At 46.7% G+C, this 17,968-nt stretch overlaps 1 protein-coding gene across 2 annotated transcripts in view; it reads left to right on the plus strand.

Moving 5' to 3' along the window:
- The first annotated feature begins 261 nt into the window (after positions 1–261).
- The window catches only part of FLI1 (Fli-1 proto-oncogene, ETS transcription factor), a 132,568-nt gene continuing 114,861 nt past the window's right edge, over positions 262–17,968 (plus strand). Inside the window, exon 1 of one of the 2 annotated variants that reach the window (XM_062197339.1) lies at positions 262–323. Coding sequence is in view for 1 of the 2 variants with exons in the window: in XM_062197338.1 (XP_062053322.1) it covers positions 1,082–1,099 (18 nt within the window). In the remaining variant the exon portion in view is untranslated. Of the gene's footprint in view, positions 324–822; positions 1,100–17,968 lie in introns of those variants that run through there. The other variant, XM_062197338.1, reaches the window with a different exon arrangement.

Consider the following 17,968-nt stretch of genomic DNA (forward strand, 5'->3'; position numbering starts at 1 on the left):
CAAAAGCTGCCGATAGGCGACAGAGGGTGCCGTGCGTCCGCTCTCTCGGCGGGCGCCGGGAGCCCAGCACCGAGGCGCGGCGGCGCCCGGAGGGTGCCCCTCCGCTCACAATGCGCTGCGAGTGGAGCCGCGCCCCCGACGGCGCGGGGCAACCCCGAATCCGCGCCGAAGAGTGGTTGAGCTTCTCGGCGAATCCGCTGCATCTCCGCAGACGAGGGCCCGAGTGGAAAAAGTTCCACTGGGTGCACTTTCCAGCGGTTGTTTTGCCTCGGTCTGCGTCCGGCTCTTCCCAGGCAGCAGGCGCCAGGTTATCCCCAGTCCGGGTAAACCCTCTGCCGACTCCCCCCACCCCCCCACCCCCAACCTTCCCCAAAGTTTGCCTCCGGCTGGAAAAAGCATTAATGAACGTATCTGTGGGAAGAAACGGAAAGTGAATGAGTCAAGAGAGCCACCTTCGGCCAACGGCCCCGGGAAAGGAAAGAGGCCAAAAGGCATTTGGCCTTGGATTTGGGGGGGAAGGTGATGGGGCGGGGGGTTGCAGACGGCAGGAATCAGCGCGCGGGCGCGGGGCGTGGACCCCGTCATTGTTCCCGGCCAGCTCTTATCTCTCAGGAGCAAGTATCCTGTGTGCGCAGTGTGTGAAAGTGTTGGGCATCTCCGCTATATTTATATAGTGTGTGATGCGAAAAGCAGGACCGGGCGGCGAGGGGAGGAAGAGGGGGTGTGGGGGTGGGAAGACGAAGGCGAGCAGAGAAGAGAAGAGAGTGCGAGGAGAGAGAGAGAGAGAGAGAGAGAGAGAGAGAGAGAGAGAGAGATAGGACTTCCTCCCCGATTCGCAAAGTGAAGTCACTTCCCAAAATTAGCTGAAAAAAAGTTTCATCCGGTTAACTGTCTCTTTTTCGCTCCGCTACAACAACAAACGTGCACAGGGGAGCGAGGGCAGGGCGCTCGCAGGGGGCACTCGGGGAGGGCCCAGGGCGCCAGGGAGGCCGCGCCGGGCTAATCCGAAGGGGCTGCGAGGTCAGGCTGTAACCGGGTCAATGTGTGGAATATTGGGGGGCTCGGCTGCAGACTTGGCCAAATGGACGGGACTATTAAGGTAAGCGGCGGGGCACTGGGCGGCGGGGCGGCGGGGGCGCGGGGCGCGGGGTGCCGGGGTCCCGGAAGACGTGGCGGCTTTCCCTTCCTTCCGTGCCCCCGGCTTCGCGCCGTCTCGTTCGGCGCTAGTAGGGGTGGCGGGTCGGACTCTCGGGGAGACCGGCCGGGCTCCCCAGCGAGGGCGATCTTCCTCGCACCCCCTGCCCCCGAGGTGGAACCCGACCCCCTCCCACCGTGCTGCCGCCTGGGCTGTGGCAGGGGGGCGGCGTGAAATCCGGTGGGGCGCGTATCGGAGTCTGGGGCTGGAGCCCTGGGTCCGGGGCCACCGCTCCCACCGGGCCACCAGGGCGCCCCGGCCTCGGCGCTGGGCACTCGCCTGGCGGCCGGCTCTGTCTCGCCAGAGGCCGAACGCGGTGGGGGCGGGGGCTGCAGGACCGAGCTGGGGTCCCTGCCCGGTGGGCCCTGGCGCGGGTACGCGGATTGGCTGCGCGAGGACAGGGGTGCGAGGGAGTGCGTCCGGGGTCTGTTTGAGCGGGCTCGTCCAGATGGAAGCCCCTGTTTACGTATCAGCGCAGCCTGGTTTCCCTTCCCTCTCGGTCCTTCTGTGGCCGGCTCCTCGGTGCTAATCGGCCGGCCTCGTTGTTTCTCCGGCTTAGAATCTGCTTCCCAGCCTCGATCCGCGCAGCTCCGGGGCGCCCCGGCCCTCCGCGTTTCAGAGAGGGGCCCGAGCCCTTCGGAGCCGCTCGGGCTGCCTCGCCTGTCCTCCCAGCCCCGCCGCCACGCCGGAGGCTGCGTTTGCAAAGTGCAGCCGGGAGGGCCGGGGAGGCTGTGGGTTCCGAGTCGCGCTTGGGAAGGGTGACTGCTGCTCCCTCTGAAAGGGGGAAGTGGGAGCGAGGAGCAGAGAGGAGGGACACCCCCTAATAGGACTGGCCTTAGAGGACCTGGGGGAATGAATGGGACCCGAGTTAACCGGGAGGCCGCCGCGCCTCGCCAAGCAAGGGCTTGTCTGGAAAAACTATTAGGCTGGTGAGGTGGGGACTGGCAGGGCGCGCCATTCCCCGGAACCCAAACGAGCTAACTCCCCATTCAGAGCTGAGTGAGAGGAGGTTGAGGTAGATGACGGGCTCAGAGGATTCGAGAGATTTTTATCGACTGGGTGGGGTGGTGGTTTTTATTTTCTAAGGTGTGTGTGTGTGTGTGTGTCTGAAAGTTTGAAATATGCTGACTTGGGTGGAAGGCACCAACCAAAGCGACTTGAAAATCTGGAGATGAGATAGATGACTGATTGTAACGGGGAGTAAGAGCCGGGGTTCCTCAATCTTAAAGGGAGTGGGTGAGAGAGGATGCCTCTGTAGACCTGCAAGGAGGGGTCCCTGGGCCACCTCTGCCTGTTTCTCTGCTTCCTGGTGGTGTGTGCACGCAGGTGGCGCTGGATCCCCAGGCTTCAAAGCGACAGGTTCCGCTCCAGAAAGCTGGCCCTGGCTCCATTCAGGATCCTTGGCACTTACCCCCCTACCCCCTTGCCCCTTCTGATGGGGGAGGGTGGTAAGAGAGTTCCAGGATCTTGATGTGGACACCCTAAGGAGAAGTGAAGCAATAGCTCCACACTGCTCAGACCTCTATGCATAGGCCCTGAGCAGAGAGGGAGGAAGCTGTGGTCTGTGTACCCAGGATGTGCTAACTCTTCAGATGCACACAGGGATTGGCAGGGCAAGCGGCGAGGAAGCCTCAGACCAACTGCTCTTCATGCCAAGGAGGAGAGCAAAGGTCCGCCTTTCTCGTGTGGGTGGTGGGAGCCTGGGAGCCTCTCCCAGACCTTCCCATGAGCACTCTAGTCTGTCACCTGAGTTCCGTGGCGACACAGAGGTGCTCCCAGAGCAGTGGCTTTGCACACCCCGAAGTTCAGAAGGCATCAGTCTCTAGCTTATCCTTGGGTATTTAAATTGTGTGGAAGCCACAGTTTCCTGTTCATGTGTGACCTTCGGATCTTGGGGTTTCCAGATCCCATTCCCACAATGGTTTAAGTACTGTGCTTGGAGAAGAGAGTGGATCAGGAGTGTGGCCAGCTGACTTCTGCTGTCCTTGTAGAAAACGCACAGTCCAGTGTGCATGTCTAAGCTTCCTAATCTCTGTAAACACAACGGTGGGACTAAGTTACCTCTACAGTTGTGTATTTCCAGTCTTACGTATGCCTAACATATCATGATCAAGTGCTCTCGCCTACGTGGGCACAAAATGCGGTGCTATACTGGTAGAGGCCTGGAGACTAGAGGTCAGGTTTAACGTGTAGACACAAATCCAGAGTGTGCACTTCCGGTTTGAACACCCTAAGACAAAATCAGTTTTGAATGATTCTAGCATGAGATTTGATGCACCTGCATATTTCTTCCTCAAATACAGGCATTTCTGTATTTAAAAATGCCTGCCGGTCTTAGTGCTCAGAAGGTATCTGGTGCAGGATCTCAGAAGTCTGGGTTTCTTCACAGAGGCCCTTTATTTCGGTGCATCATTTGAGCAACTCCATGTGATAATGAAACCCTTACTTGTTGTCTTTGGTATAATAAGTCCTCCCGAGCTGTGTCCTCTTCTCTCTTCCAAGAATGTCCCCTGGGGAGGCTCTGAGCACCCTCTCCCTTTTGCAGGAGCCATGCTGCTCTTCTTTTGCCACATACAAGATAGCTGCAATATTGAACAACAGTGTGCCCCACCCCTGCTCCCCACAGTGATACTATCAGTGTTGAAAAACACGTGGTACTGCTTGCTGCTTTAAGAAATGACCTGGTTTCAAAAAACACATCTCAGTGCTAGACCTGCTTCCATCGAACCCAATCAATGTGCTGTATGGAAGCTTGGTCCACAGCCTGTGGTGCCTTAATGGAGAATCATCAGTGAATCATCATGCAGATGTGGGGAATGAGATTGGGAAATGGGAACTGAACAGCAAACCTGGAGTCAGAAGACATGGGTTCATTCTCAGCTCTGCTGTTTACTTGCTGGTGCTTTAGAGCCTTGAGCCTCAATTTCTTCACGTTTAAAAGGAGGCCAAGGCACTTCCTTGCTACAAGTCCCAGTAAGGACTGAATAGAGTCTGCTACTCAGCCAGATACTCATTAGTTGAACTCCTTTGGGATAAGGCTTGTGAGGACTGATCGGTCAGAAAATTGGATCACAGGTCTGGATTTATCATAACACATAGTCTATTAGTTCCAAAAGGTATTTATGAGGTGTCTATTATAAGTGTCCTTCAAAAAAAGTTCATGAAAAATAGAATTAAAAGGTAAGTTTATTAGAGTGCAAAACATGTTGAAATCCATGCACAGGAGAGGTCTTTCAACAGTACTTGGAAATGCATTTAATGAAAAACTATACATGGGTTTCACATTTTTGTATCAAAATAAACTTATGTTTTAATGCCATTTCCCATGAAGTTTTTGAAGTACCCTGCCTGGTGTATTCCAAAGCTTTGCCTTGTGTATTGAGGATAGAACAGGGCACATCACTGTAGTGGAGGTGGCAGACACATTCAGCAAAGGAGAATGTCGTCTACACCCAGTGCTGATACGTGAAGAGCAGCAAAGCAGAGGAGGGTGGAGAGCGATGCGGCTGGGCCAGTCAGGATGGTCAAGGAAAGCGCCTCGTGGTCACAGTTGAGCCAAGCTACCAGCCACTCTTATCCTTTACGTTGGAAAAGTAAAACATGACACAACCAACAAATGATGGCAGTGCAAAAGGGGAAGAAAGGCTGGGGTGACTGCGGCTCTGGGAGCCAGTGGAGTATGAAGGAGCATGCAGGCCTGGGAGACAGTGACGGCCAGGGCAGGGAAGCTGTGACCGAGACCTGGGGAAGAGGCACAGGAGACCAGAGACTGTGCTGCTGTCCTCAGACTGCCTTCAGCCTCTTCACATGGCCCACACTCAGGAGGATCCGGGCAAGGCGGGCTCTACCAGTCAGTTGATCGGGTCCCTGGTTTGTGTGCGAACAGTTCCTACAAAAGAATGCTCCCTTCGGCTCCTGCTCAAATTCGAACTGACAGTAGGCTTGCCGTTTTAGAGCCTTCGAGCTCGTAGCTTGACATTCTCACTTAGAGGGTGCGCCCAGGGGTTAAATGAATTGTCCGAGATTACAACGCTGATTGCTTTCTGAGTCAGGATGACAGTTCAGGGTTCTGAACCCATAGGCCTCTTGTTCTTTCCATTATTCCCAGAACATGTCACTTGCTTTTGTTATGTCGTTATGAATCGTAGACTCCTGGAAGCAGTGTGCATGTGTATGTGTGTGAGAGAAAGACAGAGACAGAAAGAGAAGTCTTTAAAAGAAAAATCATGAAGCATCTGGCACTTTGAACTAAAGACTCTTCTGTTATTTAGTGAATGATATATTAGCATCATCTTGAATTATTTCCTTACTTAAAGAAAACACAAAATCCCAGTTTTCAGGTAGGATTTTTACACAACTGTTTGCCAAAATGAATCCTTTTCCTGTAGACAAAGTGAAGAAAGTCACCATTATTGAGAAGCAACCAAAAGTGTATTATTTTATTAAATGACCAATTCCCTCCAAAGGTTATGGGCAGGTGGACTGAGTTCTTATTTCAACTATTTTAATAATTGAATATTTGACTATTTAAATAAATGTATTTTATTTAATGTATTAGATGTATTAGAATATATCTTGTGGGTTCATTTTCCAGATTGTGCAGTAAGTAGGTCTTTGAAAATTTTTTTTAGTTGTGCTTATTATTATTATTATTTATTATTATCATCATCATCATCATCATCCTCATTAGTGAGAGAGAGAGAGATTTTCCATCTATTGGTTCATCACCCAAATGCCCATAACCTGCAAGGCTGGGCAGGCCAAAGCCAGCAGTTAGGAACTCGGTCCGAGTCTCCCATGTGAGTTGCAGGGACTCAACCACTTGGGCCATCACCGTTCTCTTCCCAGAAGGGGCATTAGCACGAAGCTGGAATTAGAAGCCGAACTGCAACTTGAACCCAGGCACTCCAATAGGAGGTGCAGCCATCCCAAACACCCACTTTAGTAATTTGGTCTTTAATAACAACTGCATAACAGGTAATTTAGGATTTTGATGTCTCTCTTTGTCTGGGGTTACCTAGTTAACATTGGACATTGTTTATTTATGCTAAGCCTATTTTACTAGAAATCTAGCACTGGTCTAATGCCGCAATGTTTAGCTGCTGTCAGCAAGAAAAGACAGAGAGGCGGGCGGGGAGCAGAAAAAGGAAAGAATGGAGGAAGAGAGGAGGGAGTGAGGAAACAATTTTATGGTGATGAGCCACCAGGCAAGGTTTCTAGTAGACTGAGATCTCTATCTTACCTCAAACTCCAGAAAATTCCCCCAAATTGTAAGTCAGTATTTCAGTCATTGGCAAACTCCTAGTTTTCTCTGGGAAAAAAAAAATCTCATTCCACTGAAGCTTGATACAGAGGTTTTCAGATTAGAGATCAATTATTTTGAGTTAAATGGAAAATGTACTATTTTCTTTCATTTTTGACAACTTGCTGCATAGTGTAGATATAGAATAATGTTTTTGTTTTGTTTTGAATAGCGTGACTTTCTTTGCCCTGCAGTTAAAACAATCTACCTTTTGTTTATTGTTTTGTAACAAATTGAATAAGCCAAAGGACAAAAATGTGTATACACACACAGAGACACAAACACGTGTGTACGCACACACACGTGCACACATACACACACCCTCAAAACCTTCAACCAACCATAATAGCGTTTTTAGTAATCTTGGAGCTAGGCAGGTGTCTTTTCCTCTGCAACAGACTACACCTTGTTTCATTTTCTGTTGCACGAGTGAGTTCGTATCGGTAGTGTTCGTCCCATTCATGTGTTAGTTCGTCAGTGGATGGTGTTACTAGGTGATGTCCTTCTTGGTATTGCAGTTCTGCTGCTGAGCTGGTAGAGTGCCTATGCATTTTGAGATGTTGCTCCAGAGGCAGAGGATAGGGGTATCTGTCCCTACACTGTCACTCGTAGGGCTACTGCCTCATAAGTTGGCAGAATTATGTAACTAGTGGAGTGATGCTCTACTGTGCAAGCGAGGTGGCCTTACGGAGGATCTAGAACCTCAGCCTCATGGGCATCACAAACTGACTGGCTACATTAGTGTAATCCCACAACTGTTACGTAGGAGCTGAATTAGGCCTCTAAGTTCTGTGAAGATGGACCACCACCCATGCCAGAAGGGCTGCTGCCTGGCAGAGCCAGCCAAGGATAAGCCATGTCTCTGTGCCAGCAGCACGCAGTAGGTGTTAACAATAGCCCCGAGAAAGCAGAGGGCACTTTGAACTGGAAAGACAGACAAAGACCTGATAGTCATATTTATTAGCCCCTCTGCTGTTTGCCAAGCACTCTGACATATATGTTTGCATATCCTCCTCGCAACAGTCCTCTGAGAAGCAATGCCATCACATCTCCAGCTTCTATGACAAAAAAGAAATCAAAGGTCAGGCACCTTGTCCAAGATTAGAGCTAAGAGGTGACAAAGCCAAATTTCAAGCCTGGCATTTCTGATTCCAGAATACCTGCTTTTTCTATATATGCTAGCCACCTGCATCTTTTTTTTTAAAAAAAGATTTATTTATTTATTTGAAAGACAGAGTTACATAGAGAGAGAAATAGAGGCAGAGAGAGAGAGAGAGAGAGAGAGAGAGAGAGAGATCTTGCATCCAATGGTTCACGCCCCAGTTGGAGGAGCTGCGCCAATCTGAAACCAGGAGTCAGGAGCTTCTTCTGGGTCTCCCACGTGGGTGCAGGGGCCCAAGGACCTGAGTCATCTTCCATATTCTACTGCTTTCCCAGGCCATAGCAGAGAGCTTGATTGGAAGTGGAACAGCCAGGACTCGAACCGGCGCCCATATGGGATGCTGGCACTGCAGGCAGCAGCTTTACCCGTTATGTCACAGTGCCGGCCCCAGCCACCTGCCTCTTGGCATAGCTCATCTGAAACTTGGCCTTGAAGGACAGGTAGCAGTTGCACAGGACCAAACGTCAGGAGTGGGATACTTGGTGGTGGTGGGGGGGGGGGGGGTGAATGTGAGCTCAAGGGTGAGAATGGAAAGACTGAGTGGAATTAAATGATGACGGGCCATAAAAACCATCACTAAGAGTTTGGGTCTTGTAAAATATATAGAAAGGAGGGACCCAACATTTGGAATAGAGGGATGATCTACAGAGCTGTCCAAATCTCCTAGGGGCTGAGTCCTTCCTGCGTTGAAGTCTCTAGGACATGGAGATGGGAGTGACTACACCACGTTTCAGAGGCCACACAAGAAGTTTGCAGCAGTCAGGACCAGACAACTGGCTTATTAAATATGACAGCGAGGAGGGAGGAGATCCCCTATTTCACTGGACCTCATAAAAACACAATTCTTCTTTTCACCCCTTCACTTGTGCCCTGTTGGTCAATGTTCCGGGGATCCCACCCTGTGCTGTCTCTTCACTGGGTCTGTCCATGCTGGGCTACCCCACCAGTTCTTTGAGAATGAGTCAGCAAAGGAAAAGGTTGTTTCCCTGAAACTCAAATCAGATTTCTATAGAAATTCAGACGGGTCTGACATTCTGTCACGGGTCGACTGGGCCGATGACTTGCTGATTTTTCACCCAAGCAATCCATAGGCTCAAGAAAGAGCAGAGACAGCGTGTTCAGATGCACCTCCAAATACTTCCAGTCCACTTTTTGGCAGCTTCAAAATTGCCCATAGCTCCAGAAATGAACCAAAACACTGAAGTACTTAAGAGTGCTCATCTTCAGGGAAACAGTGCACCTGCCCTTTCGTTAGTGATGAAAATCTCAATGTATGCCATTTTCTCAAAGCACCTGGAAGGGAAGGCAAAGTTGAACACTGAGATGCTTTCTCAAGATCAGGGCTCATTGGTCCAGCCAGTGCTGTGTGTCTAAAGTAATCAAAGACCTTGTGTCCTATCTCAGTGCACACACACAATTACAGGTGCCCTGGAAGCTTTCACCCTGCATTCTAGACATATGTGGGATTTGCATGTCTACGGGGATCTAACATTCTAGTCGCAGAATTTTGGGGCTTACATATGTGTGTATTCATTGATTTTGCCTAGGAAGAACTCCGAGAGTGAACTAGGTTGCAGTACCATCTGTGTAGCAGAAGTGTGAAGTCTATCATTCTTACTAAGCTTCTGAGTGGCCATTAATGCTGTGAGAATCTATGGACAAGTATCCATTCAGGTTGAAACGTTTAAGTCTGCCGAGTCAGTTTTCCTTTTGACATTTACCATTTAATTCATACTCATCCCTTTATTTGTCCACCTGTCACCAGGAAGAGCACCCAACAGAGCATCCACATAGGTGACTAATAACAAATGTCTGTACTGTTTCTTCCAGGTTTTTAAGAGAGTGGAGGCTTCTTAGCTTGCTGACTTTTAAGCTTTGGCTATTAGAGTTTCCAAAAGAGGCACTACCTACTGGGAGAATCTCTCTTTGTGACTTCTTATTATAGGGATGGCTTGGTATGTTTTCCTGAAAATGACAACTCCTTTCTAGTCTCCATCTCCTCGTCACCCCTGGTGATGTTAGTCTGTTATACGGATATTTTTGGAAAGCCAGGACTTTGGCCAAGGAGACCCCTTTGTATTTTTCTCCTTTTCCCAGTGTTGGTTCTTCTATTTATAAATTATCGTAGGGAAAAATACCATAAGTAAAGCAGAAAGATAGTGAGAAACTGAGAAAGAATACTTCTCATACATAAGACAAAGGGAAAATGTTTTATTGTACAAAGACTACTTTTAAATCAGTGAAAAAAGAATGGCTCAACAGAAAAGAGGCAAAGGTGCTATGAATAGAAGATGCTAGAAAAAGAAATAGAATGGACATATGAAAAGAATCTAAAATATTTTGATTAAGATATCCCAATGAAAATAAAGGAATTCCAACGTCTGTGACCATGGAGGACAATAAAGATTAAAACAGCACAGCCGTGCCCACTGCAGAAAGAGGCAGGGGAAATGTCACTGTCGTACCCTCTTGGTAGGAATGTAACTTGGTACAATCTTTCTAGAGGGTAACATCTATTTGAGGAGTTAAGTATTTGTACAGTTGGATAGCAATTCTAATTTTACAGATATATCTTACAGATAATGTACTAAAGACATATGTATGTACAAAATGTTTGTAGCATTGTTTGTAATGGAAAAAATGGTAATAATCTAAATATACATCCACAGGGGACTAGACAAATTAGTTAGAAGAGATTCACATAAGAAAATATGTGAATACAACTATTAAATGAAATAAAATAAATTGTCATATACTGATTTAGAAAGTTCTCTATGGTATATTATTACATGGATAAAAGCCAAAATGCATAATCTCATTTATGTAAAAAAATTAAAAACACACATATGTATGATTGTTTATATATAGAGAATTTCTAGAAGGGCATATGGGAACCTATTGACAGTGGCTGCCTCTGGACCCAGGGAAATCAACTTTTACTTTTCAGGCTACGCATTTGTGTAGTATGTTTGTAAACATCATTAGTATATTACTTTTATGGTTGAAAAAAACTGATGTAAGAAATAAAGAGGGATCATTAGAAACAGACTTGTGAAAAGCATTCTATTCCTGAGCCAGGGACTTTGGGATCCCACTTTGTAGTAGTGCAGGGAGAAACAGTCCAACCTATTCCACAGGCCTGGATTTCACTCCTGCTCTGTTGCACACTGCCTGTGATCTGGCTCTTGGGAAGCTCCTCACTTCCTTACCATTCACGTGAAAGTTCTCAGGGCAAGGGTTTTTCTCATGTATGAACTGCAGCACAACTTCAAAGTTCTCTTTCAATTCTCATGTTTATACGACTGCATCTTACTTGCTGTGTGACGATCTAAAGGTCTCCTAGGTATTTTATCTGGTTCCACATGGCTCTTCTCGCACAATCTCAGGGCCAGGTTTCACCGTGGAGTGACCATCAAGGCCAGGGCCATAGGAGGCTCTTAGGGGATGTTTTGTGAGTTTCTGTGAGCTGTGAGTTTATTGTTGAGTGACCCTGGAGCTCTGCTCTCCCCTTTGCGTTAATGCAAACTAAGAATAAGGCCTGACTCTCTCTGCTCTGGGGTCTTGGGTTCTTTTCCAAAATTTGGTCTCTTTTAAAACCCAAAACACATTTGGCCCCAAGCGCCTTTCCCCTGACTTAAAAAAAAAAAAAAAAATCCTGTTTAATTGAAGGGAAATTGAATTTGTCTGGTTTTGATTCATTTACACTTAACTTTTAAAAAAACAAAATTTGGAGGACTTATTTGATGTCCAAGAGGAATTTTGAGCCTCTTAATGAGTTTTCTGGAAGGCTCCTTTTCTTTTTAAAGCAGGAGGTGGTGCTGTGCTATGGGCATACATAGCCTACCCCCAGAGACCCCACCTCAGTTTGAAACTGTGTCACCCAGCATTTCACATGGACCCAAATGGTCCTGGCATAGGCCTTTCTTTTCCCAGCACTCATCTAAAAGAAAGAAGTTTCACTCCATTAAGGAGGGATGAAAATGAGGAAGAGCATTCAGAATCATAAGAAGCAAAAGAACGAATCAGTTATCCCACCCCAGATGCCAATACCTATTCCAATCTTTAAGACATACACTTGACCCTCATTACAACCCTGTAACGTAGTGTCATTTCCATTTTGGAGAGGTTGGGTAACTTAGCCAGGGTCCTATGCACAGGTAGAAAGTGCAAAGACAATGATTTGAACCTAATTTTGATTATCTCGGAGTTCACAGGACTCAGCCAGGTGGACCGATGAGCTTCCATGCAGTTTCAGTTCCAAACCTAAGCCCTCTACTGGAGACCATATAGTGGACCATATACGTGGTTGTTTCGTCTTTTTGTCCAAGGGACTCCCCCCACCCCATCTACACTCTACACTGGGCAGATTCATTAATTTCTCAGTTGTCCACTCTTTACTCAGGAAGGCCTAAGTTCCGTATGTCCCAGGTGGGGGAACCTGCCTGGCTTTGTTAGCAGGTGGACTGGTGAGCAAGCGAGAGATGGTGAAAGCAACAGGTTCAGTATGAGCTGGAGAGGTGATTGCTGAGGTGTTTTGTAGCTCAATAGAGAATAGTATATTCTAGAACAATGCTTCCCCCTCTACCCTCCTACCTTTTCCCTCTCTCTTAGTCTCTCGTGTTCTCTTTTTTCATTCTCTTTAGTTCAGTGATGTACAATTTTTTAAAAAATAACAGATTTGGGAGGTTATAAGAAACACAAAGAAGGGAATGTTTTGCAAGGTTAAAGGAAATCACTGAGCAAGGCTGACTTCAGGCTCCAGTTTCTCCTGAATAGCATTTCTTGTTATTTCAAGGCTGATTGACTTATAACTGCATCCAAAGCCACCTCACATCAGTTCCTTTTATCAGCCCAAGTGAGACTTCCTGTGGACTGGCCCAGCTTCCTGATATATTTCCTTTTTCCTTTGGCAGAACAAAGAACACCATAGCTCCAAGGATCCTTGGGAGCAAACATAATTTAGCACTGAAGAACGTATTATTTTAGAATTTCCATGCTCCATGCCGACAGCCAAGAGCCTGCCTTTGCCTTTCTTTTCGGCATTCTGTGCACATCCCGCCGAACACCACGTGCCACCCCACATGGTGAACGAGCTGCTTGAACCCATCCTAGTTATAGTTTCATTTCATTCAAAGAGGGAAAACTAACCCACTCTCCCCATTAACTATGCATGTACAGCCCCATTACATTCACTGTCTAGAGTTGTATGAAGCATCGCTCCAGGATTAAATCATTTGTTACCCTAATTCAACATGACTGGTCTGCAAGGAAACCCTCTTATTAGAGATTTCAGCCTCTCTATGTTTGGCATTTTAACTCTAGAAACATACACACAGGCACAACGCTTCAGAGTGTATCTATAGGGCCGTCAAAGTTGGTTGAAGAAGAAATTAGGAAATTTTGCTTGGAGTATGCCATATCATTCCTTACCACAACTGTCTGCTCTGCACCTTACACAGTAAGGCCTTTAGGTATAACTCAGCCTAAGAAGGGAGCACTATTAAGAGAACTGTTGGTATCTTGGTCATATATCCCAAAGCAGCTGTCACACACACACTACCTACCCCCAACACTTGCTGGCCATCGCCCAGAAGAAGAGAAGTTTCAGGATGCAGTCCTTCTAAAGATGATAATGAGGCAGGAGACACTGGGAGCAGCAGTTGGGGGTTCATGCTCCCAAACATCACATTCCACAGTAGGCGAGTTTTCTGGAGCAGAGATATCAGGGCTCATTGAACCCGAGAGAACTCATGCTTCTCTTTGTTAACCGGTTCTATTTCCTCACCATCATCAGAATACTCCTAGGGAACTGGGCAGGTAACTAATGTAGGGTCTTCTCTTTATACACCTCACTGAATTGGAATGGGAAAAAAATAAAACTGAAATGTAGATCCCCCGGATGAGAGGTGCCTCTGGGAGGGTTACTTTGCCATGGTTAATTCACACTAGTTTCTCCTAACTCCATTCTCCATGGTACCATGTCCAGATGAAAATGCATTCAGCGGGTGTTCTCAATGAGAAAAATGATTTGGAAAGTATAAGCCTCGAGGAGAGTAGATGAGGGAGGTTCTGAGTATGACTGGTGTGCCGGGGTCCCTTCACCTGCTTTGGCCATGTCAAATGGAAAGTGCTCGAGTGCACCAAGATGTCGAAGTGGGAGGATTCTCTTTTCCTGGCACTGTGCTCTGCCACCAGCTCTGTACCAGGTCAGTGACCATTCAGGAACCCCAGAGCAGAGACCCTTGCATCAGCTCATGCAACTCCCCACTGTAGAGAACTCTGCTGATCTGACCTTGGCCTTCTGCATTAAAGAGCACATAGGATTAAAGGGTACAAGCAATGTTGCTCAACTAGGTTCTTTAGGGAAAAACAGGAACTTCGCTGGAGGTCAGGGGCTGGGGGACCTGTGCTCTCTTTACTTCTCCAGAAAGGAGAAAGAAAGTTGACTTTTCTAGAAGTGTCGTTTCAGGACATGAGGACAGTTTCTCCAGGGCACCTAGCTACATGGATTTGCTGCTCTGGGTTTCTAAGCTGTTCCTTCTGGAGATCCGTGGATCTCCACCTGCACTTCCTGGGTCTGGAGTATGGTGGAGGATCACCAGGCTCTTCCCCTCTGCTGTGCTGGGGGTTACCTCCAGAAGATTTCGTGGACAAGCCACAGTTCAGCAGCGGGCTGGGTCTGAAGCTCATGACATTAATCATTTCTTCCCATCAGTGTGGACTGGATATGACCCAGACTTTTCTCTGCCCAAAGAATCCTTTTTAAAACTTTTTAAACCCTGTGTGTATTTTATGGGAAATTTCACACGCCTGTTTCTGATTCACTTCCAATTAAAGACTCAAAATACTGGTTTTGTAAGAGCTCTTTGATGATTTGGATTCTTGTTGGGTCATCTTTTCTTTCCTCCTAAATGTCCTAGAAGTTTAATAAATGTTGTTCAGACATTTGCATGCTTAATTTTTAAAAATAATTGGAACCAGGAGAGAATGTTTTATCAGTGGGCGCAACACCAGCACACTTACAAGGACAAAGACAGACGCCTCAGTGAAGGTAAAACTATTGTAGGAAAATAGCAGGGTCACTGAAGTAGGGGTGCCTTGGTATGCCCTTTACTAGTGAATGGGAGTCTGAACTCAGATCCTCTAGAAAGGGGAGAGGAGTGTGCCTCTTAGTGCAGACAGCCTGCACCGACAAGCAGTCAATTAAGTGGTCAGCCTCATCTGAAGTGGAACAGGTGGCTTGCAATTTCTGCTTCCAGTCCCTTCTAACCAGAGAAGATTCACTGACTGTAATTACAGCAAGCCCCAGTCTATACTTCTTGCTCATCACCCTTGAAAGATATTCATGGCAGACCTATCTGGGCACACAGTGGTACCAGCTCCCTGGGGGGAGTGCCACATCCTATGTACCGGTCCCTCTAAGGTGCGCAAGTTGGCTCTGGGTCTGGGGACCTGGAGTTCTGCACCTGGTTTTGCCTCGGGCTGGCTGGGTGACATTGGGAGATTACTCTCCCTTTCTTAACCTCAGCTTCTCCATCTACCCAAGAGGATTAAGATTAGTAGTGCAACCTTCTTCTTCCATGAATTGGTAAAATCTGGAATAACTAGTGGCTTTGAGTTTCTTAAAGAAAAGCTGTCATTAATTGCTACAAATTGAAGATTGGGTGGATTTTTATATGGTTGTTCTTGCCAATTGTAACCTACAGAGCATATCAGAATCTGAGGCTTGTTTGGGCTTTTTACTAAAGGGGGAACACCTACCCTTTCTCTCTCTCTCTCATTCTCTCTCTCTTTCGTCAGGGGCTGCTTAGCCATATACAGTCAATCAAGCTACAGCATGTAACTAACTGTGAGTGCAGACCGTGGAGTATGAGAATGCTGTGTCCCATAGGATGCTTCTTGTCTAAGAAAGCTGATACAAAATCTTAGTAAGGTTGGCTGTGAGATGCTGGAGTGTTTTGCCAGATTAATGTGATGCTGGCAGAATGAGTCCATGAAGGTCACAAGTAATTTGAAGTTTGAAAAGCCAAACTCAATCCCATTTTATAGCTGTGTGATCCTAGGCCAGATATCAGCTTTTCTAATCTCCTCACCTATCTGCAAAGTAAGAATGGTAGTGATCAACACAATGCGTATTTTAAGTTTTCTACCTGCCTTACTCATAAGAGTCAAAAGGAGAGTGTAAGTAAAAGTGCTTTGTACTTGGCAAGTTATACAAATGCTAATTATTATTATCTTAGTTATTCTTTTTCATTCAGCATAGTGCTTGAAATTAGCAGACAACAAATGTTGCTTCAATTGAACCCATCGGGTTACATTTTTTCTGGCCTTCATAATTCCAAAGGCTTGCGTGCATTTGATTAAATTGGTTAAATTCATCCATTGGCTACTTACTCATATGCCTTTGTCCATACAGGCACTGTCCCTACAAATGCACCAGTACAGATCAAACATCCCCTACTCCTGCTTTCCCTCCCTCATATCCGGCCATTGTTCTAGTCCTGAAACTCCCATCCCAATCGGTGGAGGTTTTACGTAAAAACCGATGGCAGGATATGAGTGCGGCCTCAGGAATTCCAGGCTTGTGTTGCTGATAAAGAGAGTTGTGTCAAACATAAAACACCAGAGAAATAAATTCTCCTGTCCAACCTATGTTCCTGAGCTCTGTATCTTCCTTTAGATTTGTCTCTGCCTTCAAAGTAGTCAAGAGCATCCTAGACTATGAAATGCATTATCATTTGCAATTTCCCTTGTGAATAATTTAAAATGCCTATCTAGGGGCTGGCAATGTGGTACAGTGGGTTAAGCCACCCCCTGATACAGTGGTATCCCATATCAGGGCACTGGTTTGAGTCCCAGCTGCTCAGCTTTGGATCCAGCTTCCTGCTAATGTGCTTTGGAAGGCAGTGGAGGTTGGATCAAGTACTTGGAACCTTGCCACCCACGTAGGAGACCAAGATGGAGTTCCTGGCTTCTGGTTTCAGCCTAGCCCAGTCCTAGCTGTTGTGGTCAGTTGGGGAGTGAACCAGTGAATAGAGGATCTCTCTCTGTCTCTCCCTATCTGTTGCTCTGTCTCTCAAATAAACATTTTTTAAAAATAAAAGAAAATGCCTATTTGGCTTCCCAGATGCTCATTAGTTGCCACCCTTATCCACCTGTTCTACCATTTGCCCAATGTCCTTGAGGCAGTGGGTTAAGGGAATACAGTCCAGGCCAGAAACTGATCAGTTCAGTTGACAGCTAAAATTTCAGTCCTTCTACACTCCCTGCTTGGCCATCCTCTCCCAGAAAGGAGAGTTTTCCAAATGAGGAGGGATAGGAGAACGGAGCTGCCTGATCAAGGGACACGAATTTGTTTGCGTTGTGATGATCTGTTCTTAAGTGCAGACCTTAGCAGCAGATTTACTTGTCAATGAAGGGACAACAGAACAGAAGAGGAAACTGGCCTTGAAGATGGTGCTCTGTTGGCGCTGAATTCAGGAATAATGGTGACTTCTCTCCCGCTTAATGAGTCCAGGCAAGACAAGCTCTGTTTGAGTCTCCTCCTACATCAAGACATCAAGACTTTAAGAAAGGCTGTATCTCCACCTTCAATGATACGCTAAGCAGCCAAATAGGATTACGTGAGTAGAAGTGCAGTGAAAGAGGATGTTTGCCCATAATCTACCCACACTGAAGTAGTTGGATCAGGAAGAAAGGACAGGAAAATGAAGTTGGACATTTGCCTTTTAAGTGCTCATGTAGGCACTGAGGATGAAGAACGTCTCCTGGAATCATTTTCCTGCAAGTGTTGAATCATGTGTCAGCGTTTTATTCCTGGTCAACAGAGTTGTGATTTCAAAGTCCGAGGAACTGGACATGGTGGTACTCAGATGCCTACCCACAGTTCTCAGGGACCAGGATCTGGCCAAGGTTAGCCCTGATGCTTCTTTCTCCATGAAAACTAATCCTCCACAAAACCTAGATAATCAGGGAAGGAGTAGTCTGTTTTCCCACGTGAAAACTACAGAATGAAGGCAAGCATGTTACAGAACATCTTAAATTTATATTTCAAATTATAAAGACCACCTCACATAGTGGCTCACCTTGCAGGAAAGTCCTTTGATAGAGGTATCTATGTTCATCCTCGAAAAATTCATTGTTTTGCTACCTCATTTGTGGCATATGTCTTGACCAGGCATTAACAGGTCTGCAAATGGCTGATGAAACACTGTATAATCTTTTCATGTAACTAAACTTATGATTTTCAATTTTATTTGTATAGCAGGGAGTAATAATATTTTCTTGGGCTGCAGAAGTCTCAAACATG

This window comes from Lepus europaeus, chromosome 7 (genome assembly GCF_033115175.1).
Source record: "Lepus europaeus isolate LE1 chromosome 7, mLepTim1.pri, whole genome shotgun sequence".
NCBI lineage: Eukaryota > Metazoa > Chordata > Mammalia > Lagomorpha > Leporidae > Lepus > Lepus europaeus.